The 27,838-nt window shown below is 32.5% G+C and overlaps 1 protein-coding gene across 3 annotated transcripts in view; it reads left to right on the top strand.

Moving 5' to 3' along the window:
• The first annotated feature begins 591 nt into the window (after nt 1-591).
• Nucleotides 592-27,838, top strand: part of LOC124537900 (protein kinase C and casein kinase II substrate protein 3) — a 50,752-nt gene continuing 23,505 nt past the window's right edge. For all 3 annotated transcript variants that reach the window (XM_047114860.1, XM_047114861.1, XM_047114859.1), the window contains exons 1-2: nt 592-742; nt 18,475-18,663. In XM_047114860.1, the coding sequence (XP_046970816.1) occupies nt 611-742; nt 18,475-18,663 (321 nt within the window). In that variant the 5' untranslated portion in view covers nt 592-610. The remainder of the gene's footprint in view (nt 743-18,474; nt 18,664-27,838) is intronic.

The following is a 27,838-nucleotide window of genomic DNA, read 5'->3' as shown; positions in this document are numbered from 1 at the left end:
ATAGTTTTCGCCCTTGTGTTTATTTTAGTTTGGTTTAAGCTTGATACCAAATGTCATCAAATACTGTTTAGTGGTGTAGCCCTGAAAGCGTAGACCAGCAGATTCACTTTCGTATTTATAACACTAGTATAGATCTAACCAACATTTTGAAAAATAAAATTATAGAATTAAACACTTTCCCATTGATTATAATCTCCATTAAATTAACTTTTTAGAATCTTTAGTGATTAATCAATTATATGCGATCGTTTTGTGATGTTATTACGTAATTTCTAATGTGTATGATTATATTAAAAAAGGTAAATCTATCTAAAAACTGTAACTGTATGGTATGCATAAAACCTAATGATAATTCTTAATCCATTTAGGATAGTAGGCCACAACCTAGCTCTAGCAGCTTTTAGAGTATTATTGGTTTATCTATCTGAGGGTTGTATGCTAAGGTCAAGGGCACGTTTAAATCAAGGAAAATGAACAGTCATGGTAAATAAAATACGTTTCATATAAAATATTTTATCCACACGCTTTCTAATTTCCTAACACATAAAATGTTATAACGTAACGATGATAAAGTTATTATTTTTTTTTCATAGGCCCAGAATACGGAACAATGGAAGCAGCATGGAAAGGCGGTATGGTTGAAGCTGAACGACTATCCGATCTACATTTAAGCGTGCGCGATCGCCTCGTCAACGACGTTATAGCTCAGATCAAGAATTGGCAAAAGGATACTTATCATAAGGTCAGTGTCAAATAAGCATTTTCGTCACTTGTATAGCCAATATACGAAATAAGACCCACCAGTGCTCCTTTTGGTACTCCCTTTGTTTGAACACAATTCTCTTATTCGCATTCATGAATATGTAAGTAGCTGAACGCCCAACACAGGTAAAATAAGGGTCTAAATCAAAAGTTTTTATGTTGTAACGCATATATTTTTAGTGATTTACACGGCTTGCGCTAGTAGGGTTCATAATATGTGTTACTTTTTCGTCATCACCAACATAACTGTGATATTTTAGCCAATCTACACAAACCTCAATAAATTATACACATTGCTATTCATGCATTTACTCATCGCTCCGAACATTAAATATTGTATGAATCCGTTCAATAGTTTTTCAGTTTGTTATGTACGTACAGAGAATTAGACGAGACGAGTGGCGTGATGCCATTACGACCTCCGTAGTCGAGGTCCCGGGTTCGTTTCCCGGCCGAGTCGGTGCAAAAAAAAATTCATTAATTTTTCTATGTTATCTTGGGTGTAGGTGTTTGTGGTACCGTCGTTACACCTGATTTTCCACAACACACGTGCCTTAGCTTACTTACTTACATTGGGATCAGCGTAATTTATGAGATGTTATCCAATGTTTATTTATTTACTAAAATTTTCCCACACACATGGAACTTACTTACTTTGTACTGTCGCATTTAAATGAGTCAAAGGCCTCTAAAAGACTTAATTTTTTTTAAATCCGTAAAGAAACAGTTTGAACACGTAATTATCCCTGGTCTCTGCAAACATGGCTTTATACAGTTAATTCAGCGTGTAGCGTGTATGGCTACTTACACACACGAGTGACATGCTCGCTCCGCCACAAATCTTTATTAGCATAACCGCTATCATTTTGAATGCTTACAATTAGTTATGTCATTGTATTTTTCCGTCAATAGTATTATTTCGTCAATACAATTCAACGGTTAGCCGTAAAGCTGATTCATTGATAAAAAAAATTTACACTGTTCGTCACCGTTTAAATTTCCTTATGAAATGAATATAGATTATATTACGAAAAGCTATATTATACGATTTTGATTTCATACTAAAATTTACAAATGATATAATTTCAACATGCTGACTATTTGTTTTTACTCATTCTGATAACAGTCATCATTTAATACTGAAAGTGAACAATATAATTCAAAGGATTATAAATCAAAAGTTGTTTTTTTTTAACATTAATTATGTATGCTGCATATCATATCATTAAAGTGAATTTAATTAAATCTAACATAGTCATTAGCATTAAAAACAAATACCAGGTAAAATATTTAAGACGAAAGTTTTTTCACATCTACTAAAAATACTTTGCATTATTTATTTTTTTAAATTATAATTCGATTAGTTAACCTTATTTTATCATACTATTAAGTCCTGCTTGATAGAAATTAACACTTAGTATATTTAATTAGTTTATTTTTTTTATTTATATCTCATTCAGAGAATTGTAGTAACATTTTTATTTTTATAATTTCGTCATGGTCTTATTGTTGCAAAATTTCTACTTTCTACCTTTTCCAAATAAAACTGCAAATAATCTTAAACTTGGTGATTCACATCGAGATTTTATAACGCGTTATACATAAATTTTTACGCAATTAGTGTGTTCGGAATGTCCTACAGGTCAAAATCAAGTACGCTTGCGCCGTAACAAGAATTTGACACTCACTCGTTACTGTTATCAAACCGCATACAGGCAATAAATCATCGTTATTTTCCCTCCATCTTCGATTCGAAACATTCAACATCAATCTCTTGGTCATTCCATTCGATTATTTCAATATAAATTACATATTTAACTAGTATAACGTGTTCCGAAAGCCATTAACGTTCATTCCACGAATTCGGTTGCGTAACAGTATGTTTGCGATACACATGTTATGAGAAAGTAAAAGTAAACATTGATTTAAAGCTCTCTAGTAAACAATTAAAATGCACTTTGAATATTAAACGAAATAGAAAACTCCGTATGTTAAACTGACGTTTCTTTTTAGTATAACTTGTTTGAAACGTGTTATACGGTTTTCTATGTAATTGCTCGTTTTCGATTTTCTGGGCTGCATATAAATAGATACGGCCTACGAAAACTCTTCGTCAAAAATTATTTTGGATTGTCAAATATGAATAATAATAGCTATCCTGTTGATATAGAGTTACTAGGGATTTCCCAACCTCTCAATTTAATAAATGGATAATATTACTTACAGCGCCAATGTGGTGTTGATGACCTCCCATCAGGTGGTCAATATGCCGTAGGTCATCCGCCTAACTATGTTTAAAAACAGGTGCCTGCAAAATGTGGTGTGGTTTTTTTTTGTGATGTAATTGTCTGTTGAACTTCACATGAACTTGTTGGAGGGTTTTACAATCACGGGTTTTGTTAAACACGTTAAGCCTTTAGTCCTCATCTGTCTTCGTCGTGTTAGTTATATTATATTTCTTCTACGTGCCAATATTTAATATTTTTTTAACACTCAGTGAGAGAATTTAAATAAATACGATTGATCTATTTCTCGAAATATTTATTAGAAAACTAATTTCGCTATTGGAGATATATTACGTAAGTACCTACAACGACAAGAATTTAATTATTCCCTTTGTCGTTAAAACGGAACGGTCCAAAAGAAATCTAATTCTAAGGAATTCTTATATACAAAATTGAAATGTTTTTCTTTGTATACATAATAGAGAATTTCACTTGATAATTTATAATATGTCAATCAAAACATTACGTCAGTTATCACTGTGACCTTAGCCAGTTGGAACATCGTTGTCAGCAGGTACAAGCGAGTAACATACGCGTACGTACTGACGGACATTTCCTCGATAAATATGAACGCGATGCAGGAATCTCTAAACCGGTAATATTGTTCAGACTTGACGTTTTTAGACAGGGAATGTTGCTTTAAAACCGGTATTAATAGACTTAAGACATTGGACACACAGTGCTACGATACGCTACGATATCCCATATTCAGAAAATGGTTTGTTTTTAGAAAAAAATAAAGCAAGGAAACTCTAAACTTTAGTAAGTATAGCTTTACAGTGAAAACGAGATGAAGGAAATAAACATTAAGAGAGAAATAATCAGTTACAATCATCACGATCGCTGATGCCGACAGCCGGCTCTAACGTTCCGTTAGCACGCGACTTGCAGCATCCGCGCGGCTGCACCGCATACTTTGTCACTGTCTTACATTAACAATACAATTGAAATACCTTACATTTTGAATGTAAGTATTTGTATTTACTGAATTACCATATGATGTGATAAATATAAAATATTTAACAACATCTTATAAATTACTCCGATACCAGTGTTAGTAGTTAGCACTTGTGTTATGTTAAGTAACGAACACAAATATCGAGACTAAATACAACATAAAAAACTAATAAACTGTTTCTATATCGACTCGGCCGTGAATCGAACCCGGGACTTCGGAGTGACGTACCTATGAAAACAGATGTACAAATTTCTCGACCACAGAGGTTGTCAAATCTAATTAACTGAAATTACAATAGCGAATTTACAGATTTACATTTAGAATTTGGTCGGTCTCGATCGTTGATACGTAGTTGATTCAAATAAGGAACCATTTGAAGAATTGTATAAATTGCGAATTTTAAACGAAGGTGTCGTAATCAAGGCCGTTAATGCTATACAATATTGTATGTGTATCTGTATTCACAATACTTGTCTCATGAGTCATGGTCTGGTAAGGTAAAATATAATGTGGAGCTGCAACAGACGCATTTGCATATTTTAGACGAAATTCAATATTGTTTTAACACCGATGAGAAACTTGGTAAAGTGATGCATTGAGGTAGAAACAAACTGACATTTCACTGTGCCTGGGCACAGTAAGTAGCTAATTCCATCCTGTCAGCGAGACCTACTTTATAAATTATCCTCTCTTAGCATATACTTCACTAAAAGCCGTTGCTAATTCTCTCGTGACGGAACCACTCGTGACAATCTACATGTTTATTTAATAGTTAAATGTAACACTTATTGTTAACTGCACGTAATTAATATTAAGGACTCGAGGATGCAATGATTAATATTAAAATCGTACGTATTAGCATTGTTTGGTATGTAGGTGCATACCTCGACGAATAAGTGTCGACTTGATGGTCAACAATGAAATCATCGCTATTTTATTAGTGTTATGCAAACGTAAAACTTATTGAATAAGCAATATGCAAGGAAAATCGAATTGAGGAATTATAAATCGATTTTTAAACATTACTAGGCTTTATACGTTAAGACTTTTGCCATATTATATATTAAAGAAGTTATCTATTAATGTCAATGTCAAAGTCATCACAATTATTTATGGAAATACAACTCGTATACTATTGTAACCATTTATATTTATTTTTATTGTCTATCTGCAATAGCTTTTTATAATGGTACGTAATATTTCTATGAAATATCTTATCTTTTCATTTAAAATATCTTAGATGTGTAATGTCATATTAACGCATAATTAAAACATTATCAGTATCTACCTACACTATTAATGTAAAAAATATAAAGGTTGGCCGTCAGCTGTTGGTCGATAAAAAACTCATTGGTGTTCTTCCTTCATAATAAATTTCATCAAATTCGGTTCAGGCGATTATTCTTATACGATTGTATTACTTATTAATTAACAAACAAACATTCTATGAAGTCGCATGCCATTCTGTTCGGTTGTGAACGCGACTCAATAATTGAATGACCTTTGCAATTGACTTGTAATTTCGATTGTAGAGTTATAGAATGTTGTATTACATTACATCTGTTATTGTAAATATACTCATTGATTTCAGTGGTCTTACTTAATGCTCGTATTGTTCGAATGTCTTTTGAAAACGTTCGAATGGTTAACATTTGATTGACAGATAATTGTCTATATTTCTTTATCGTTTGCGATTGATTCAGCTTTTCCACTCCCGTCAAAATCGGTCCAGCTGTTTCAGAGATAGCCGAAACGGACAGATAGACAAAAACGTCATTGTAGTATATATACCGCGTCTACATACATATAAAAGTAAAGTAACAGCCTGTAAATTTCCCACTGCTGGGATAAGGCCTCCTCTTCTATTAAGGAGAGGGCTTGGTACATAATCCACCATGCTTTTCCAATTCGGGTTGGTGGAATGCACATGTGGCAGAATTTCGATGAAATTAGACATATGCAGGTTTCCTCACGATGTTTTCGGCTAAGATGCACGCGTTCTAACCACTGGGCCATCTCAACTCTACATACATATGCATTTAGTAAAAAGCGGTTATTTTAATATTACAGACAACAGACTAAAATTTTGTTGTATGTATAGTTTATAATACATATTAAGAATAATATGTGAGTTAATATTTTATCAGTTTTAATATTTAGTTTGTATTTGAGTTATAATGATTTTAAACTAATTTTACATTATATACGTAATTGCGCATTTATTACTTTACTAGAGAAACATTGAATAACATAAACTATTTCATAATTTACATAGTTTAATGATTAATCTGTATTTGTCATTAAATGAATGGTATTCTATTCAAGAAGCAAATATCTTAAATCTTAAATGTTATTTAATGTAAGTACCTAATGTTAATCATCCTTGTGTAGTTTTAAAATAGACAAACAAAACATATTAGTAACTAAAATACGACCTATTATATTCAGTGAACATAAAATATAATTAAATTTGAATAGAGAATTTTTAGGTCAGATCGAATGTAATTTTTTATCAATAATCTCGACTAGAACCGCTTATGATTTATGAGAGATCTAAACGTTAACGCGTTTAACGAACGTATACACTTGTTCGGGCAAGCGAAGCGCAAGTGATTGCGATGGATAGTTTTTAGAGCTAGTATCAAAATCAGTCTGGTAAAAGTGTATGCCAAAGAGAAGCTAGCCCAGGGCTGATTTCAGTAGTTACTGTAGCTTGCACAAGCGATCCCGTGGCGCCTGCCGAAATACTTCCAGGGCTCCCGGTACCACCCTCAAGTAGAGGAAGCGCGTAATGCATTTTGTCAGCGAAACAAAAAAGGGCTGATTTCGGTAGTCTTAAGACATTCCGACTCCGCAAAGTCAATGGATCCTTCTTGGGGCAAGGTATCCGTTTCTATAATAAAATTCCGCAGAAATTTTTAACTTTGCCGTTTAGTAAATTCAAATCGTTTGTTAAAAATACATTGGTAGAAAAAGCATACTATTCGATACAAGATTTTGTAGATGATAAAAAAGCGTGGAGTTAATACCTGTTGACTTCCAAGCAGGATACATTAATTGAAATAATTGTATTTAATTAACATGACGCTGTATTTTTTAAATGTTAAAAAAGAGTAACTACTGAGTTTCTTGCCGGTTCTTCTCGGTAGAATCTACTTTCCGAACCGGTGGTAGCTTCACTTAATTGTAAAATGACGATTCAAAAGTGCTTATAAAAGCCTACTTGAATAAAGTTTATTTTGATTTTGATTTTGATTTGATTCCAAGGCATCGCTAGTCAGAGACAGGTCAGCCTATTGATGCGTCACGGAAGCATGCAAAAACCGTAGCGTTTCACGTAGAGAGTACCGATAGTTTTCTTAGGTGTTCTGGCAATCATCCATGAGTCACATGTCTCCGCTTGACCCGAGGCATAACTTGCATACAAAATTTCTCATTTTGCAGGATGAAAATGAGCGTATCGCTCGGATGTAGCTTTTAGGCAATTCGTGATCGCTTCTCTAAGGTACATGGCTGTGTTGAAACTTTTATTATTTTCGATCGTTAAAAATGTTATTATCTCTCGGGTAAATTTACATAACATGAGATAAAGAGGAGTTTATCTTTATACTATATATAATTTTATGAGTAACTGGAATTAGTTGGTGATGAAATATCAATGTTTATGAAGTATTTTTGCTATCTATATAAACAAAATGTAAATGTTATCCTATGTTAGTTTTGACTCGCATACAAAAATAGAAAGCCCTCATAACGTAAATCTTAACCGAATCTTGCAGGCAAGCAACACTTGTTTTTACAGTTCACCTGCCTTGTCCTTCCCTGCATGAGTGAATGACAATCCTATTGGAATGATAAGAATAAGATCAGCGGAAAATTTACAGCCTGTTACTTAACTCTATACTAATAACAGTATCATTTATTAAATGAAATATTTATACAATCATTTTATTTGCTTCTCATAAATAGAATGGATTCGTTTATCTTTTTCTTCGTATTTTGATGTCAATTGCAATCCTTCGAGATAAAACGGAAAATTCTTTCGTTATCGAAGCGGCCTCGTTGAAGATGTGATAAAAAATGTATGTGCCTCTACTCTATCTGTTGTGAAATTTTTATTACATTTTTAGTATTTTAACGACATATTACATATTTAAGTACATTAGAGTTATTTTAATTAACAATTTTGTGACTTATTTTTTATATTTACAACCTTTCAAATGTGTTTTTAGGAAATATGTTACTTGGAAAACGATAAGCAAGTAATATATAACCAAGTAAGTCCCCTGATATAAATGGTAGAATAATATTGAAGACAGTATAGAGTATCCCTTCACTTTTTCAAATTTGAGCTGTTCCTCTGACTAACTCCCATATTAAACTCTATCGGTACCCAGCCTATATGTACACCCCCTCCCCATGTTTTGCTAGCTATTACAGTTTGCACGAGTTTGTTTGAGAAGAGAGTAATCTCACACCATGATGAAACGTAAACTGCGGTTTATATTCAGGGTCTCACTCAATTGCTCTGGGAAAGAAGGTTTTCCTTCCTGTTGACGCCCGCATCTGACCCATCAATTTGTTTCGCTCTGAGGTAGAAACCGGCGCTAGAAACCAAGCTTAGAAGAGTCCGAAGAGTATAACCGAAATATACATATAACGAGGAGTCAGGCATCAGATCGGTATCAGACATGATGATATTCAAAATATAAGTCTAGTCGTTCACGTTCGTAATATCTTTCTTTCGATATTCTTTCAAATATCCCTTTTTTCGCTATCGTATGTTCTGCGTCCTACTCGCGTCGCCAGTATATACGATAAATAATAAATAAAACCTTATTAGACTTTTTGACGCTTATATACGCATATATATACTTAATTTTATTATTGAAAACAACATTTTATTAAACTAGTCAGTTATAAATTTCTGAAACCACACAATTGACCAGCTAATTTGTTAAAATTGCTACCATTTTAATAAACAATACACCGTTTCATATAAAAACAAACAATAAAAGTTATCCTGCATCGTAGACAAATTTGTCCGAAACAATAGCTCGCTTTGAGCACGTAGACGGCGTACGTATGTATTTTATATACCTCGCATAGCGAATACAAATTTGGTCCAGTTTTATATTTAGGAGCGAGTCCTCTTTGTCTGGACCGACCGACGCAATGATGTTATTGTGTGGAAAATAATAATAATGTCACTTTGGGAATATTTTAAATTGTCAAAAAATACCACCAGCAAATCTTTTGGTATTTCTCATTCGATACATTTTATAATTCGGATATCGTTTGAGTCAATGATATTCTAATAAACAGATATGTTATACCCATACTAAACAACTGAAAAAAGTGTGCCGCGCCGGGGACTGTTTATTTTACATTTCGTTACAAGTAAAAAGGATAGCTTGATAAAAAACAATAAGTAAACGGGATAACTAGATGTTTTAATTACGCAAAACGACTACTACATAATTATGACGTATTATAACGTATTACTGGCATAATTATTATGATGAAAACGACTAAAGGCAAACGTCCCAATTAGGACGTTTTATAGTCTTCACTTTTTGCGCGTTAATGACATATCTGTTTACTAGAACATCATTGCCAGGCGAATAATACCAACTTTTGGAGTTTATGTCTCATTTGATACATTTTATAATTCGTATATCGTTTGTGTCAATTTCGTCCTTCCCAAATCGTGTTCCGCGGTGAGTTTCGATTTTGATCTTTTTAACGCTAACGAAGCTTACAGTGATGTCAACGAAGCAGACGAGTCGAGTCGAGACGTCTAACTCAATCAATCCTCAGAACGAATTTAAGGAGTGAATTTATTTATCTCCTGTAAATATCTTTGAGTCAAATCTCGGAAATGAATTTTGGAGATCTAGAAACGAACGAATGGGTGATCTGAAAATGTTCACTTACTTTTAGTGGTAGCTTTACAATCTTTGGTATGAAATATGATTGCAATATCGCTGTTTATGTTTTTCTATACGATTCCTTTTAATTCTTATATATATATACGTTTTTATAGCTTTTCTTTGTTAACTGTTGCAAAAAGGTTTTTACGCCGACATTGAAACGTTTTTCATGTTTGCATATCGTGATTTTGCGTTTTCATTCTTATAATCACGTCCTAAATTTATTTTTAACTTAATATTCCATTTTTAAATAATATTGTTGTATTTCTCTGTATGATTACGCTTTCACTGTTATAAAAGTGAAATAAATATGAACCTACTTTATTCAGAAAGTCAATATCAAATGGGATCTTTATCTGTTTCCCTAATCCGCTATTATTCACGATACCATCGTCGATTATTACCAGATAGCGCATGAATGATGTAACTATATTAGCACGTATAATTGTGTCAGTATACGAAAATAAACCGTGCTGCGATAATGACATAGAATAAAAACTCTTATCTGCCTCTGGAATGTTGCCAGTGACAATAACAGTTCTGAAAAATTATACCATTTTTTTCTTTCATTCACATATCTTCACTGACGAATGTGTCAAACGCTTCCATTAAAAGTCGTTTATGGTGTGATTTATATTGTTTTGCTTCTGCGTTTGTTGAACTTGTTGACAGATGGCGACTCTTTAACGTCAGGTGTGCATATGCAATGTTTCGTATGTGTGTTATACACAAATTAATATACAGGGTTATTGGTAATTCGACGTATATCCGTTAGGAGGTGATAGGGGTGACTATTTGCAATAATTTTAACCCCCATATGCATAATCCAAAAGTGAACCCTTTTTGAGTTACCACGTTTTTTAGCTTTTTTAAAAATTTGTCAAAAATGCAACTTAAAAAATGTATTTAAAAAAAAATATCAATTAATATCTATTTTTTTCTTTTGTTTTTTAAAAATAATTAAACATTGGATATTTTACAATACTTAAACAATAATTATCGGTCCAAATTTAAAAATGCGAGACGGCAAACGAAATTATTTCAATATTTTTTTGACATTTTTTCCTCAAAACTGCCTTAAAAACTAAAAAAAAAACATCTTGAAACTTGTCCTGCAGATTATTTTAAAAACATAACCGTTTTCTTAGCTTTGCAATTTATTAGCTTTACCAATAACACATATAGTGTTACTATTATAAGCGTATTGTTATTAACGATTCCACAATAAGTACGTCCTCCTGAAAGATAACGATTTACGCCGCTGTAATGCAGAGTTGTGTGCACCGATACAATCTCATGGAATAATGGAATGGCAATTCTATAAATATAAGTGTTTTATATATTGTCTTTGCTATATACTTCGGCAACAGAATGGCCTTATTGTTTTTTTTCATTGGTAAACTGCAACTGACACTTTGACAGGTATAATGGAATTTCAAAAGTACTCATTTTATTCTATTCTTTTTTTGTCCACGATTACCTTATTTAAATTAATCAATGTGGTGAATAGAATTGTGAAAATTTAGAGGGAGACGGTAAACTTATTTAATTTAATGAGAAAATCTTTACCTTTTAAAAATATATTTTTTATATGTCAATTGTACCGTTGTTTTCATTTATGTCAGATAAAAATATAGTACTTTGAAAACATGCTGTAAAAATGTTCTCTTAAAGTCGGTCATCGTCATACAAACCGCGAGTTTTACGATACTCTTTTATGGCTTCATCAGTTTTATTTCAATGTTTTTGGTATCTCTCGGAAGTTGCATTTATTTCGTTTTGATACTTTATGTACTTATACCTTACAATAAGTTTACTTTTTTAAATCATTGAAATAGCATTGTACGTTGATATATTTCGATATACGTCGGATGGCATTACGACGATGGCAACGTCATTATTTATATTTTTATCGTATAAAAAAATAAATAAATCCTAATTAAACTTTTCGATGCTTCAACATATATTTACTATAACGTTGTCACATAGGACGTTATATAAATGTATTAAAATAAAATAATACAATAAAAACTTTTTGATTAACTCGAAGATAAAAGTTGAAGTAATATTGTACGATGAGCAAGTAAATAATATTTTACAGATGAAATGTTTCGTTGGTCTGTTAAGGTTACACATGTCTCGAATCCCTGGGTTCACGATCCGTATATTATAATATAATCTTGCTTATAAAAATGTAGTAGTTTCAAGTGGAGTGTAATATTATTAAGCGAATACCTGCCACGTGCTGGTCGTGTGCCAATTTCGACTGAGTGTGGAAACACCTCGACCTCGTGGCTGACCTTTGTGTTAACGGGCCCCCAACTCTGGCAACGTTTGTTTCGACGATAACAAGTTTATCTGCAGTGTGCCGGCGTTACGTAAGGATATCGGCGTTTGTCATTGACTGATGAGGGATTACCTCATTCAGGGACACCTTGTTCCTAAAGCAATTTATCAGTAAATATTAACGTATCATCTGTACGAGTGAGCCTGCGGACTCGATTTATATCAAACTAATGTTATAAATTCGAAAGTAACCCTGTCTCTTGCCTCATCACGACAAAACCACTGAACCGATCGCAGTGAAATTTAATATAGAAGTTGACTTGGACCTAGATAAGGACATAGGCATATACATTACGGGATAAATTAATTTGAATCGAATGGAGTCACGTGCAGCGGTACGCGTTTATATTCAATATTTTTGTTAAATAACTTTGCAATCGCTATAAATCGATTAATATATGATCATAATACAACAACAACAGCCTGTGAATTACCACTGCTGGGCTAAGGCCACCTCTCCCTTTGAGGAGAAGGTTTGAAACATAATCCACCACGCTGTTCCAATGGGGGTTGGTTAATACACATGTGGCAGAATTTCTATGAAATTAGACACATGCAGGTTTGCTTACGATGTCTTCTTTCACCAAGCACGAGATGAATTTATAAACATTAAGCTGGTGCTTGATGAAATACACTCGTTCTAACCGCTGGGCCATCTCGGCTCAGATCATATGGACTATAAAGAAAGATTTTTTTAAACTATCGATCTCAGCTATAAGAAACTCTTCTCTTGAATATAAACAGTTGAGTTCAAAACTATTTTTACTTTCATTACGTTAAATTATTTCCAGAATCTCAATGTTTACGCCCATAGCGAGAACCGCGGTAAATCTTCACGTTGTTTCGTTTACCTTAGACTAATAGATATTCAAAATCACTGATATCAACGCATGCGTAATACGATGATAAAGCAGTAGAAATATGCGGAAACCGTGTGCGAAGATCATGGTCTCTGTAAACACAGCTAATGAAGCGCTAACACTTGACGTCGTCTAGCCCAATATTTAGAAATGATAACGCTTTACAGAGATTTAGGATACGTTATCGTTAACATTCAAGATCATTAATTTTATATTAGTCGCACATTTTAAAGTCATCAACTTAAATTTATTAATTTAAGTTGATGCATTAGTAAGTGTTGTTTGTTTCAAATGGAAATTTTTGGAACTATTTTCATATTTACTATTTTTTCCAGTTATATATTTTCAATTTCATGTGTGTGTATATTAAATAAAGTCGAAATTGCTAATCTTATATATGTATTTGTAATTTAGTTGTTACTTTTGAATTTTTTTAATTTATATATAAAATTCTGATATACAGAATATCGAAATGAGGAAAATTAAACAAATGAATAATAGCTTATGTCAAATCGAAGTTAATTTAGTAAAGAATACGACACAAACGACAATCCTAGAAAACACTAATTATTTATCTGAATTAAAACAGGGCATGGTGCGTTTGTGTGTATGTGTACTTAATCCTTATTATACAACTGTATAGACGAGACCGAATTACATCCAATCTTGTGTAGGTTTCCTCCATAATCCCTAACGTCGAGCACTAGATTGAAAATAATTATTAACAGTATCATTGGTATTGAACCAGCTACCTTCGCTTCATCTGTCTGTCGTCGAATAACGAATGCAAGATAACCTTTTATGAAATTCGTTTTGTACAATAAAGTTATCCAGTTAACAATTAGCTGACTCCTGTCCTGCGCTCTTGCTTTCTCTTTGTACTGTACAATTAGTGTTACAAGATACCAATTAGTACTTCAAATGGCTCCAGTTTATTTCACTGTTTTACGATTAATTGTTCTTACTATATCAAACTAGTTGGTTTGTTTTCAACATTTATTATACAACATGTTCTGCGTTAAGATAAACTGGAAAATTGCGACTTACCGGCTATAACAATACATACACTTATTGATAATAAAGGAAAACAACAAAAAATGTTATACAATTATTATTTATTTAAAAATAAATCTGAGGAACAATCTTGATGAAAAGTTGGGTTCGTCTCTTAAAATGGTTATTTCTATACAAGTAAATTGTTTATTACATATAACGCGAGTAATTTTCAAAAATATATATTTATAAATAAACATAATTTGTCTGACCCTCACCTAGCTTATTAAGTGGTACTTCTCCCCTTCCCTCTTATGTTCCCCGACCCTCCACTTGCCACCTGAGCGTCCGCGTAATAAATTGCTACCTCTATGTAATGTATATCTATATAAAAATAAAGATTGCACGTTTGACCTATAGCGTTTGTCAATCGTCATCATTCATCGATTCTAATGAAACTTACGTACAATATGTTATCTTATTAGTCCTTCAGTATACCCGTTCTATTTTTTTTATGGTATAGGTTGGTGGACAAGCATATGGGCCACCTGATGGTAAGTGGTCACCATTACCCATAGAAAATGACACTGTAAGAAAAATTAACTATTCTTTACATCGTCAATGTGCCACCAACCTTGGGAACTAAGATGTTATGTCCCTTGTGCCTGTAGTTACACTGGCTCACTCACCCTTCAAACCGGAATACAACAATACTGGGTACTGTTATTTGGCGGAAGAATAACTGATGGGTGGATGGTACCTACCCAGACGGGCTTGCACAAAGCTCTAACACCAAGTGGTATTGCGGTGCTATTGCGGTCACGACAGACAATCTTAAAGAGAAGTGTGTGTATAAACACAATTTGCACTCTCATAATCTGAAGTGACTTCAAATCCAATACGACCGAAAAGAGTTCAGACTCAGGATCGATGTTTTTATGCCGAGGTACGTTTCCCAGTACAGTACACAGTTCCAACTTCAATATCTATAATAAAACTCGACCTGGGTTTTAAACCCAGAACCTCGGAATCCTCACCTTTTATCTAGCTACTAGACCAACGAGCCAGACTAGACACTTATTCGACGTGCAAAACCATGGCGGTTATAAAATAAATTAACCAAATTTTAGATGTCTGAATTTCTCCATCAAGAAGCTGTTATCAAATTTTGATTGAATTAAATTAAGAATAATTTGCTTTATTTAATTAAAGTCCGTGAGTGCCTGTCGCAAGCACGCACGCTTACATCACGGTTGCTTGTAATGCGTAAATATGTTATGGATGACCCCTAAACACAATTATCACCAGCTTTCCTTTATTCAACCGAACATATTCAAATAAATAATTAATAATTAAGGTTACATAGATACTGAAGATATATCATCTATACTATCTATGTCTATCAACTACATATATAAATCTAATTCGAATTTGTTTATAAATATTCGGTTTATGACCCACAGATATCAGTTTAACCATTTTTGGAATTTTGGTTTGTCTGTCTGTATGAGTTATAACTCAAGAACGTTGAACAGATCTTAATAAAAATTGGAATACCGTTAGAACAACTGTTTACGCATATTATATACTGTATATAATGCCAGTAAAACTCATTGCAGCTATACCAAATATTTAATTTTTTAAATAGTATAAAATAAATTGTGCACATCAAAAATATACGAATAAAATAATATATTAACGACATTTTACATAATATGTATGTTTTACACAATATCTTATCTATATGTCAGTAGTAGGATATGCCAATCCCCATATCAGCGAATATTTCTGCGCACAGATATAAATATTATTATCATTATACTGATTACGAAACTGATACGGACGATTTTGTCACGATTTCGAATCGAGAAAGTATATGTTTCTTAAAATATAACAGAATATAATGCCTGCTTGCTTTGTGCAATACAAAAATCCTGAAAAAATTAAAAAAGCCTTATAGTACTGTGTTAAATTAATTAAACTGCAATTTGTTATGAGAGGACGGATGCAGAAGATTAATAGCCAGTGGGTACGCTCGTGCAGAGGATGTCAGTATGGTGTTTCATTGAACGGAAAGTAACATAACGCTTCAGTAATACAAACGCATTGTCATTTTTACAACACTTGTTTCTATACTTTATCACTACATATTATAAAACAAAGTCCCTCGGCCGCCTGTTCGCGATAGACTCCAAAATTATTGAACGGATTTTCATGAGATTTTCACTAACAGATAGAGGGATTCATAAGTAAGGTTTAGGTTTATAATTTAGACAAAAAAGGCCGTATATGTACATATGTGAGAATACGTATTTCTATTTTCAAAATTAAAACAGATTAATCAATACACAATCAAATTGAGTTATTTTCTCATTTTATCGTAATTTGTGTTTGAAGTCGGAATATCTTTTTCTTTTCGACAAATTTCGATGTATTGATATCCAGTATTGATGCATGTATTTAAGATTTATTTATAACACATACATTCCAAAGGATTTCATGCTTAAGATTGTATCGATTAATAAAATCTATATCGATTTTCTATATAAATTATATTGATAAGAAATCAATACGTAAAGTATCACTGCTATCATAACTCTGCATAATAACTTATTTAAACTATCTGATATTAGAAATGACTTACATTCAAAACACCTAATAACTAATTCATAGGTTAATGTCCCATTAATACACACCTACAAATTATAAGCCCATACAAAACATTTCGTAGTAGTAAATGTGAAAATGGACTTAAACGTATGGAAGTGACATTAGCTTGTTTGAGTTAATCTTTAAACATTCATCATATACATAACACCTATTTCGTATTGCGTAAGGTTCATATTCGCTAATTAAAACTTGCAATGTAGTTTATTCCCGACGGGCGTGATGTCGCATACATTATAATAAATCTAAATACAATCATTTCATCTAAATGTAAAGTAGTGACTACACTCATGTATTCGCTCTTGATATATTTATATGTTAACAAATGCTACATAACACTCTCTAAATATGTTATTCAATATTCCAATCGATATTCAATTAGTATTGGAATTAATGATTGAATATTTAATTGCTCGTTAACGTGTTTGAGTTTAGTTATCTGTGGTGAGGTGACCCAGTAATCGAGTATCGATCGCGATCGTAAAATCAGGACGAAAATTCGAATAAAATTTTTACAGTTAAAACAACTCATAATTTCACGATCTTACAAAGTCGTTAAACTGCCATAATATAAAAGTCATAGTCTCATATTATTAATTGATTGTAATGAAATCGTTTTAATTTGTCGACTTTATTTAGGTTTTAATAATAGAAAATTTATCTTATTATATTTAAATGTCCTACTCAAGTTAGTAGTTGTCAGATATCAACGTATGTTATATGACACAAGGGAAGGTATATTCCCAAACGGGAAAGCCAACACAAAGTAACTTTATTTATGCCATTGCCACAAATGCAGGGGATTCAATCTCAAACTATGACACGGACCAAAGTCAGTTAAATTGTAATCTAACTGTGGATTCAATAGAAATGTAGTAAAGAAAAAGCAAATACCGTTTAGGGATAAAGTCTAATTTTACAACTCGAATCTACTCGAAAATTCAACCAATATGACTAGGTGAAGTTGCAAATATTTGCAATTGTATTGGAATTATTCTCAGTAATTTTGTTGGAAAATGGTCACCATTGAAAACAAATAGTACAACTATTAAATACATAAGTGTACAATACATAGAATAGGTCAATAAAAATATGATAACAACTTCATAAAAAACTTTACGTAAAGTATTGTTAATATAGTGCCAAGGCGGAATACCGGTTCATTTAAAATCATAGTTTCTCCAAGAAATGTTATTATGTAAGACGATCTCGAGCACCTCAGGTGGAAATTTTGCGGCATAGCTGACCTTACGATGTAATGGAGGACGTCGGTGCCAAGAAAATATAATATGATTGTCCGTTTAAAGTGCATGAATATGATTTTGTACCAGCAAAAATAATATTCAAATTTCGTTTGGAATTCTGGCAACCATTTCGAGAGGTTGGCATCTTGAATTTAGCTTTACCTAAATAACATTGTTTTCAATACTTTAAAAATATCCTTTTAAGATCTTTTGCTTACAAATTATTGAATTCAATATAATTCTATCTTCAAATGTTCTATAGTTCGATTTTAAAATATTCAATAAGTCATACCAAATTAAACCTAGTAGTATATGTATCTAGTATATGTAGCCTTTGACATGATGTTTGATGACAGAAAAATATTATTCACTATATTTTTATATATGTATATTAAAATAGACTAAATAAAAGTTTTTTGTTAACAGTCAATGATCCAACTAAAAGAACGCAAAGAAATGGACGAGGCTTTCAAAAAGGCGCAGAAGCCGTGGGCGAAACTTCTACAGAAGGTTGAGAGAACGCGACTGGAGTATCACACAGCTTGCAAACAAGAGAGGACCGCGCAAAACCAGGAGAGGAATGCCAGCGGCGACAGTTCCCTCAGTCCAGACCAGGTTAGTGATGTTCGAGTTTAAAGTAACTAGGTTATTTATATTTAAAAAATGTAGGGTCTAAACGACAATTAATATGGCGGTTTACAAGATTAGCTCTCAATACTACAAAGGCTGTGTCACATTAGTGTGTGTTTGTGTGATGATCTAAAGCACAAATGATTACTGTTTGTGGTCGTTCAATGGTGCTGGCCCACGCAGGTGTATCCATCTATCAAGGACACTGCAACGGATATTTAAAATATTCTTTTATTATGTAAGAGAAGCAAGGTTTCAAAGTAACAAAAACATTCAAAAGAAATAGCCTTTCTATTGCATTTTTTGTGAGAAATTGTTGTCTGACGTACACCTCGAAGTTATCTGGGGCGTTCGATTCTGCGTATGTTACAAACTGTTTGCTTATTTATGAATCAACGCCCTCTTTTATTTATTCGTTACAATCGATATCAATTTAAAAATGTATCACAGTATGTGTTGATAGCGTGGTCAGTGGTCAACACCATATAATTCACTTTCATATGATTTTTGTGAATTTCCTATTGTGCCTCAGTATACAGAGCGGTTTTTTTAAGCCAAAACATTTGGGTTGTCATCACAAAGGAATTATGCTATGCGACTCGTTGGAGGTCAATTATTTCAATCATCTAGCTTGCGAAAGGCAATAACGCCGTTTGAATAAAATGTTTAAATCTAATAAACCTATAACAACAAACATCTTACAAATGCCTATATAATTATAAAAAGAAAATCATACCAAAATTGTACGAACTATTTCTTGTACAAGTATTTTTAATAAACTAAAATAGTTCGTTTTTCGGTAGCGTATTATGATCTAAAAATACTTTTAAAGATATTTATAAAATGAAGTATTATAATTGTGTGTCTTGTTTGATTGAGATAAATAATTGTCTGCTTGTACTACATACAATTATACATAAGTACGTAACGTCGGAACTTAATCATCCATAGTTTGAAGCCTACCTCTCGAGTTTAAACCCGAAGTCACTAGACCGAGCTAACACGCGGTCCAGTACTCGGCTTAGTGCACTCGTAGTAAACAGGGCATAAGTCTTGAAGTGCCCGACAATAATATTGATTTTAGAGTTCTTTGCCCACTCGTCCCATTTAACGGGAGTCGATCAATGTCTCGTGATACGGTTACTGTACACAAGCATCTACTGTCACAATTATGCCGTGAAGACATACTTAAATATCAGTCAACAGTTTTGTTACTGAATTAGGTGGAATTGATCCTGAACTATAACTATTAACAATTAATTGTAACACTCATTTCAACTTGAAACATATGATGTTTTTTAAGGAGTTATTCTTATTGTTGACTCGATTTTCAATCAAAGTTAATCGATTTCGGGATTTCAACTTAATTACCTCGTTGATCTTATAAGGCTGCCGATTCCGATTTCCTAGCCAATAAAAACTTGCTGAGTTTTTCCGTCTGAAAATTCTCATTAGCCAATCTGTAATCCAGGGAGGATTAGACACGTAGGAAGTTAGCTTGTGTTGCTAATATGTGCCTTGTAATTGTGTCAAGCTGTTGGTCCAGCGCGTGATCTATCACCGGCCTCGTCTGATGCCGCCCAATCATATTCTAATAGTGCACCTGTTTTACACACGCTTGTTCTATACTAGATTAGTTCTTGAAATTGTGTCAAAAGGAAATGATAATGCTTTAAGAAAATCATAATGATTTTTTGTTGTTTTTAACAAGCAGTACAAGAAAAAAAATCTAAAAGATTTTAAAAGTAAATTAAAATAGATAGTCTGTCTGTCCTCTAGGGCCTCCTCACCCAGAAGGGACGCTTTTCCAATGCAGGTTGTTTGATAATACTGAATTACACAAAACTATCAGTTCCGAAAGGAATAGAAAACAGTTTCATTCCTATGCATAATGCAGATATCTACATGCCACACCTATGCGGTGTAAATGAATCACGTAGCGTAAACATTCAATGAATTAAGATACGATTGATAACTTTCATTTGTTCTTTTTTTAATTTATAAAGTCACATAACTTATGTAAACAGACGGTACATTACCATCTTACCTATGATTAATTGCCCGATGTTATGCAGCAAATAAATCACGAGCATAAATTTTGCTCGTGATTTAGGGTGTTGGTGGTCATGTGTTAGGCCAAAAAAATAGCCTATGCCTTGGAGTTCAAGTTTGCTTCATACCAAATTTCATTAAATTCATAAAATATACAAAGGACAGCAGACAGACAGGCAGAGTTATTTTCACATTTATAATAATAATATATATAGATAAAAATACTTTTTATTATTGATTAATGAATTATAACTACAACTGCATACCTTCTATTTTAATTTAGTAACTGCTGTCTAAGAAATGATTTCAAGTAATAAAGCATTATTTGTTAGGAAATCGCTTGAGGTGTTAAGACTACTAACATACAAATTTACATTCAGACATTGTGAATTATATAACGTTCACCACACCGGCGTTCGATTGAGGTTTAATGGCAGCTGTGTTTTGTTTTAATCGTTTATCATATGATATAATTGTGACCTTCAATGGTATTTCTGCGTAATAAGATATGCAGGATAATAAAACATGAAGCATTAAAGAGCATTAAGCATTTGTGCATCAGGGAAAATGTTAATTATACGCTTTTTAATTTTTTTTTATACTCTTATATACCTACTAAGATTTTTTTTAATTATTTATATCGCGTGTAAACTGTTACTTTGATGAAAATCAATTTTATCTTTGTTACGCTTAGAATCCTTGTTTTATATTTTTATTCGAACGTAACCCGTTTATTAAGAATTGATATAAAGTACATAACTATTAAAAATAAAAAGTACATAATATTTCATTTTGTGTTATTTGAAACAATCAAAATATATTTATATACTTACAAATAATTGATTTTGATTCGTGCACGCCTTATTTCCTTGTTACTTTTTTGTTCCTATATAATCAAATAATATTATTTATAATGAGTTAATAAATAAGTAATAAAAAGGTTTTACTGTTATTGCCCTCATACATACAGACTTCCAATTTTGATACATTTAGTACTGCTGATGCAATTTTTTTTTAAATAGATATCTCTATTTTTAAAGCACCCGAGCGAATGCCGCTGGCAGTTTCCTTTGCAAGTATACGTCGGTTGTGTCGCCCCTTTGTATGTCATCGGAACATTTCAGTTGATTTTTTTACAAAAAGGAAAATTAAAATTTAATTTCTCTGAAAAAAAAAAACTCTCAATGGATCGATGGAAACCTTTATTAACAGATGGTAACACTAGGAAAAGGTGTTTATATAGAGAATGTTTTACGCTCAATGTTAACGTGACATTTCATAACAATTGTTTCATACTTTATGCAATATATTATCAATCTAGTTTGATGTTCCAAAAATAAACACATTTAGATTTGATAGATCTTCAAGTTCTTACGTCATACAATTCGCGTTTTGAAGAGTAAGTACTACAAATCTGAAACATGTGTTTCGCTACCCACATATTTTCATGATTATGCTCAAACTAGAGATTACCCGCAGCTACGTTTTGGTATTTAAATGATGATAATTATAATAAATGTTTGCTTAGCTTTAACATTGATAAAAGATGGCACGTAGGTCTTAAACAATCTTTGCAGATACAAATCTGATGCATACAATTGAGTCTTTCTATTTACTAGGCGTAGTAAAAACACATTTTGTGTATTGGGGGTCTCTCTGGCATCCAGAGAGACCTCAACAAAACCAAACCACCGGTTAAGCTCTCCTCTATGTCAGGAAGGCCTTCATCTGTGCGTGTAGAATAGGTATATCAAAGCTATAACAAATAAATCCATATAATTTTGAAAATTCAAAATAAATCTAAACATATCAAGCCAATGATGTTGTTGTAAACAGATATGTTATTAACGCGCAGAAAGTGAAGACTAGAAAACGTCCTAAATGGGACGTTTGCCTTTAGTTGTTTTACGTAGTAATACGTTATAGTACATCATAATTACGTAGTATTACGTTTTGCGTAATTAAAACATCTAGTTATCCCTTTTACATATTGTTTTATCAAGCTATTCTTTTTACTTTTAACGAAATGTAAGAATAAACTAAAAGAAACGGTCCCCGGCGCGGCACATTTTTTTCTGTTGTTTAGTATGGATATAACATATCTGTTTATTAGAATATTATTGTATCAAGCTAAATGTAATTATAAACATTTGTTCAACAATAGTTACGTTTAAATATAGTAACAATAACCGCGACCCCAATCAAATGTAATTTAATGTAATTACGAAATAAATTTGCATAATTAATTCAAAGCAGAGGTCGTTTTAAACGATTCGCGTTATCAATGCATTATCTATATTTAAGATCTAAGATCGCGTGATACTACCATCCCTGACACAGTAACAGTTTATAAATACTGTCTAGAAAATTTAATCAGCAAATGAAAAATATTTATTCGTATTGATATGTTCTTCTAACATATAATATAAAGCGATGCGAATATTGAGTCGAGATGGCCCAGTGGTTAGAACGCGTGCATCTTAACCGATGATTGCGGGTTCAAACCCAGGTAAGCACCGCTGATTCATGTGCTTAATTTGTCTTTATAATTCATCTCGTGCTCAGCGGTGAAGGAAAACATCGTGAGGAAACCTGCATGTGACAAATTTCATAGAAATTCTGCCACATGTGTATTCCACCAACCCGCATTGGAACAGTGTGGTGGAATATGTTCCAAACCTTCTCCTTAAAGGGAGAGGAGGCCTTTAGCCCAGCAGTGGGAATTTATAGGCTGTTGTTGATGCGAATATACTCGTTGTACATATAAACAAGAGAATAAAGGAAATACAGGGTTACAAAACAGTGTTACAAAGACGATTTCTTTTCGAGTAAACGCCCTTATTGTGTTGTATTAGGGTCATGCTTAAGATAATGCAGTTTCCGCGATGACTCGTTTTTTAAATTAACAGCACTGACTGAATTCGGACAAATTACATTTTACGACCTATAATAACATACTCGTATGCGTTTTTATAATGATATACAAAATATTTTTTATCTGTCATCAGACAATGATGACGATGATTTTTTCGTCTCTTAAGATATTGTGACTGCACTAAAAACATTAGCAAATTAGTTCGGCTGGATTGTGTATCGGCACAACTACATAAATGCAATGCATATTATTTGCGTACACACACATCGATAAGCTAGGGATTTGTACAAAACTTAGATCTTGAAATGAAATCTAATGGAATAAGTTCGAGCTTTGAAGTGAGCGAACGTCGAAACAAGTTAATTGCTCTCCACGTTGGCCGATGCAAAGTTTTATAGCGTTGCCAGTTGCCATACATGAGTTTTTGTTGTTTTGAATTCCATTTGATATGTATTTTCGTTTAGGTTCAAGGCTTATTTCGGTGTATAATATTTGAAGAACAGTCGGGGTGAGAAAAGGTTCGTCACCTTAAGATCTATGTATTTTCGTGTGCTTAATATGAGCGATAATCTGCTTTACCGATCGAGAATGACATGTTGCATCGCAATGATTTGATGTTTAGATTCAAAAGGTACTAAGTGTTAAAGTTTTGGTAATGGGATGAATTTAAAAATTGACTGTCAATTCAGTAAGACATGCTCAGATCTGTATTATAACACAAAAATGACTACGTGCTAGTAATTATTAAGTACTTGCTTATGTAATGATGCTTAGTAACTGATTGGAGGCCAATGAACTCCTCAAAAACATCTATCGTCTCACTTAAGGGTAATGACATCCTCTTGTGACTAGTTAAACGTATCATTGTTAAATAGTAGATTTCAGCATACATTCCTTTCCGTCTTGAACTACTTCTAATTTTGTTTACTTATATTCTATATCAACATTTTTTGCTGTAATGTATTCTCGAGATAATAATGTACTGTTTAATGGATAACTGTACATTCTTATCGAATGTCCAAGCGAATAAATTCACGTAAATAGCTCAAGGCTCGTGTTACATACAGTAAAAAACATACGTCAACTTTTGAATGGTACCAGTTTCAACCCTCAAAAGATTTTATGGATGAGTACACATGGATACACCGATAGAACATCTGTCGGCAGCTGCTTAGACCGACTGTCTGCTTGGCCGGAGCTTATGGTTATATAAAAAAAGATTTATTATGCAATCCGAATCATAATCAAAGCAGACGAATAATAGTCAAAATCTTGAGACGAATTTAGGGCTTCTTAAATTGTAGCTGTGTACTATCCGGGTAAGAAAAGTTTCGTTGCCTTAAGATCTATTTTCGTGTGTTCAGTATTAGCGATAATCTTCAATTCAATTCAATTCTTAGTTTAATGGCTTTTGCGATAATCTTCTTTATCGATCGAGAATATATGACACTGACAGACATATTTTGACAATTCAGTAGAAGATGTCATATCTAATTTAAATTTGTAATGACTAATTACGACGTTAAAAAGATTTCATGTTGATGTAAAACTAAACGTAGTCCAAAGATGTTACACTGTTTTGAAGTAAGTTATCATACTATGTAAGTTTAATTTTATATACAGTTGTTAGCTTTAGTTTAAAAAGGTACTAAGAGTTTACGATTTGATAAAGGAATGAATTTATACCTACTCAGTATTGTTGTGTTCCGGTTTGAAGGGTGAGTGAGCCAGTGTAACTACAGGCACAATGGACATAACATCTTAGTTCCCAGGGTTGGTGGCACATTGACGATGTAAGGAATAGTTAATATTTCTTACAGCGTCATTGTCTTGTGCGATGGTGACCACTTACCATCAGGTGGCCCATATGCTCGTCGGCCAACCTATAACATAAAAAAAAACTTTGTTTATAGTTGAAAAATGGGAGTAAAATATTAAAGTTTATCGAGAAATCTCCGTGAGTGGATTAACAGCGTTCGTTGATATAAAACGCATTTCAACACGCTCGATATGCGTGCGTGCCCACGGTTCTCACAAAGGCGCATACTTGCACACGGCGCTGGCGAACAGAAATGTATTTTTCGCGCCGGTGTTCGTACAATCGAGCGTTCGGTTAAACTCAGCCAGCGTTCAGATAATCGCAGTACTACCGTATGTAGTTTGTTTATATGCTACGTGTGTTAATAAATACGGACAAGAGCTCTAGAATAGTACTATCGTTTGAACATATCATACGTTCTATTTTCGAAAATGAAAACGAGTACACCGTATGCAATAAAACAATGTATAAAATAAAAAAATAAGTAGAAAAAAAACAAACAATACAACAAAACGATAAATCTCTCTAAAGCCTAATAATTACATAAGATGGCTTCCGTGGTTTATCAGTTATCTAATCGCGGTAACAAACGCAGACCCTCTCACGATTGTGTGACCTCACCCCTATCTATTGTTTGTCTCTTTACAATCGTAATTAGCCAATCATATGCGCGCACACATGTGTAGTTAGTCTGTAGTGTGACCACGGTAACAATTAAAAAAAGGAAAAAAAAATTAAGAAGAAAAAATATGTTGTTATGTCCTTATTATATCAAATATAAATGTATATTTATATTATATACATAATATATAAATATACATTTATATTTGATATAATAAGGATAAATAAGGCTGTTCGATTTGGTGATCTTTTCTTATTCTTATTTAGTCATTCTTGGTTAATTTCATACCTTTCTTCCTTTGTTCTTGGATGTGCGAAAATGAAATAAATTATATTATGTTATATTAATACACACAGGCGCATATACATTCTTTATCAAAACTACATTTCATTGAAATTTTACGTTACTTTACTAGTACTTGCCTCTTGTTTCAACTAATGTAAAGGAATCCGCTTGGAAATAATCCAAAAATAAACGCACGCAATATATAATTCATTATATTTTAATCAGTTCTGTCCTGAGTCATCATATGTAACTGGAACCGAGGTGTAGATAATCTGTTATCATCCGAACAATTGTTATGAGTCTCTCAAGTGGCGCCGTGCCATTGCTACTTCGTACATTACTAATTAAGTGCAGTCGTTCGTTTAGTAAATATTTTGTTTTGTTTCAGATATTCCATTGTATGTTTTCCTTTGCAGATCTTAATATTGTTATTAATATTTAACAATAGTTACTAATTTTATAAATTATATTTTTGCAAAATCCTACGAATTGTTTCGTTGTCTTTTCAAGAATTAAAAGTAACACTTAGATTGTATTAAATTCGTTTCACACCCTATTTACTATGATAATTACAGTAGTTTTGGAAAACCGCCAAAAATTTCTTAACAATTCAATTGACCGTGTTATAACAAATGACAAAGTTATCAATTCGTTAAATTACAATTGTTAACTTCATATGATTAGAAAAGAATCAGCACAATTAAAAGAAAAATCATCAAATTCTTCAGACATCTATTCTTGTAGAACATATAGTAAATAAAATGCTTACAAATGCTATCGTTGAATAAAATATTAAAGAGCAGTCTATTATAGAATCTTAACATTTAATATATATATATATATATATATACGATTATAAATTAAATGTTAAGATCATTACCACTGTATAAGTATTATATTTGACACAAATCATTCTCGGACTGAACTCGGAGGAAGTTCAGTTATAGAATTAAATACGTAAATTTGTGAAATATGGGAAATTCAATTTAATTTGATTGACATGTAGAGATGTCCCGTTGTCTTCGATGTTATGGTTCCACTACAAAAGTGATCACGTACGGCCACGCAGTGAGCACAACGCTACCAAACAAGTTAAATATTAGAGATAAATCGCTTACTTGATTCAACGAAGTTCATAAAAATACCGTCTCAATAACATCATTAAGTTTATGTAAACAATATTCTGTGGACATTTGCGTTGTTTGTCAATGACAAATTAATTGATTTTAAAACGCCAATAAAGAGCAAAGTAAAATAATAAATCTCCGTAAAATTTGCCATTTCATGAATTTAAATCGTTTCTTAAAACAACATCAATGTGTCATATAATTCAATAAAGGACCAAATAGGTGAGAAAAAGTCTGTACCTAGTACCATTTGACTTTTAGGCAGGATATGTCATATAAATTTTAGAAGTATATATATACATGCCGAAAGTGTGGTAGCTTTACTTGAATAAATATTATTATAATTTTTTAAGAGAACCTTTAAGATAATCCTGAAATGA

Source organism: Vanessa cardui, chromosome 19, assembly GCF_905220365.1.
Source record: "Vanessa cardui chromosome 19, ilVanCard2.1, whole genome shotgun sequence".
Taxonomy (NCBI): Eukaryota; Metazoa; Arthropoda; class Insecta; order Lepidoptera; family Nymphalidae; genus Vanessa; species Vanessa cardui.
The sequence above is the reverse complement of the archived record's forward strand: the minus strand, read 5'-3'. Positions and strand labels throughout refer to the sequence as shown.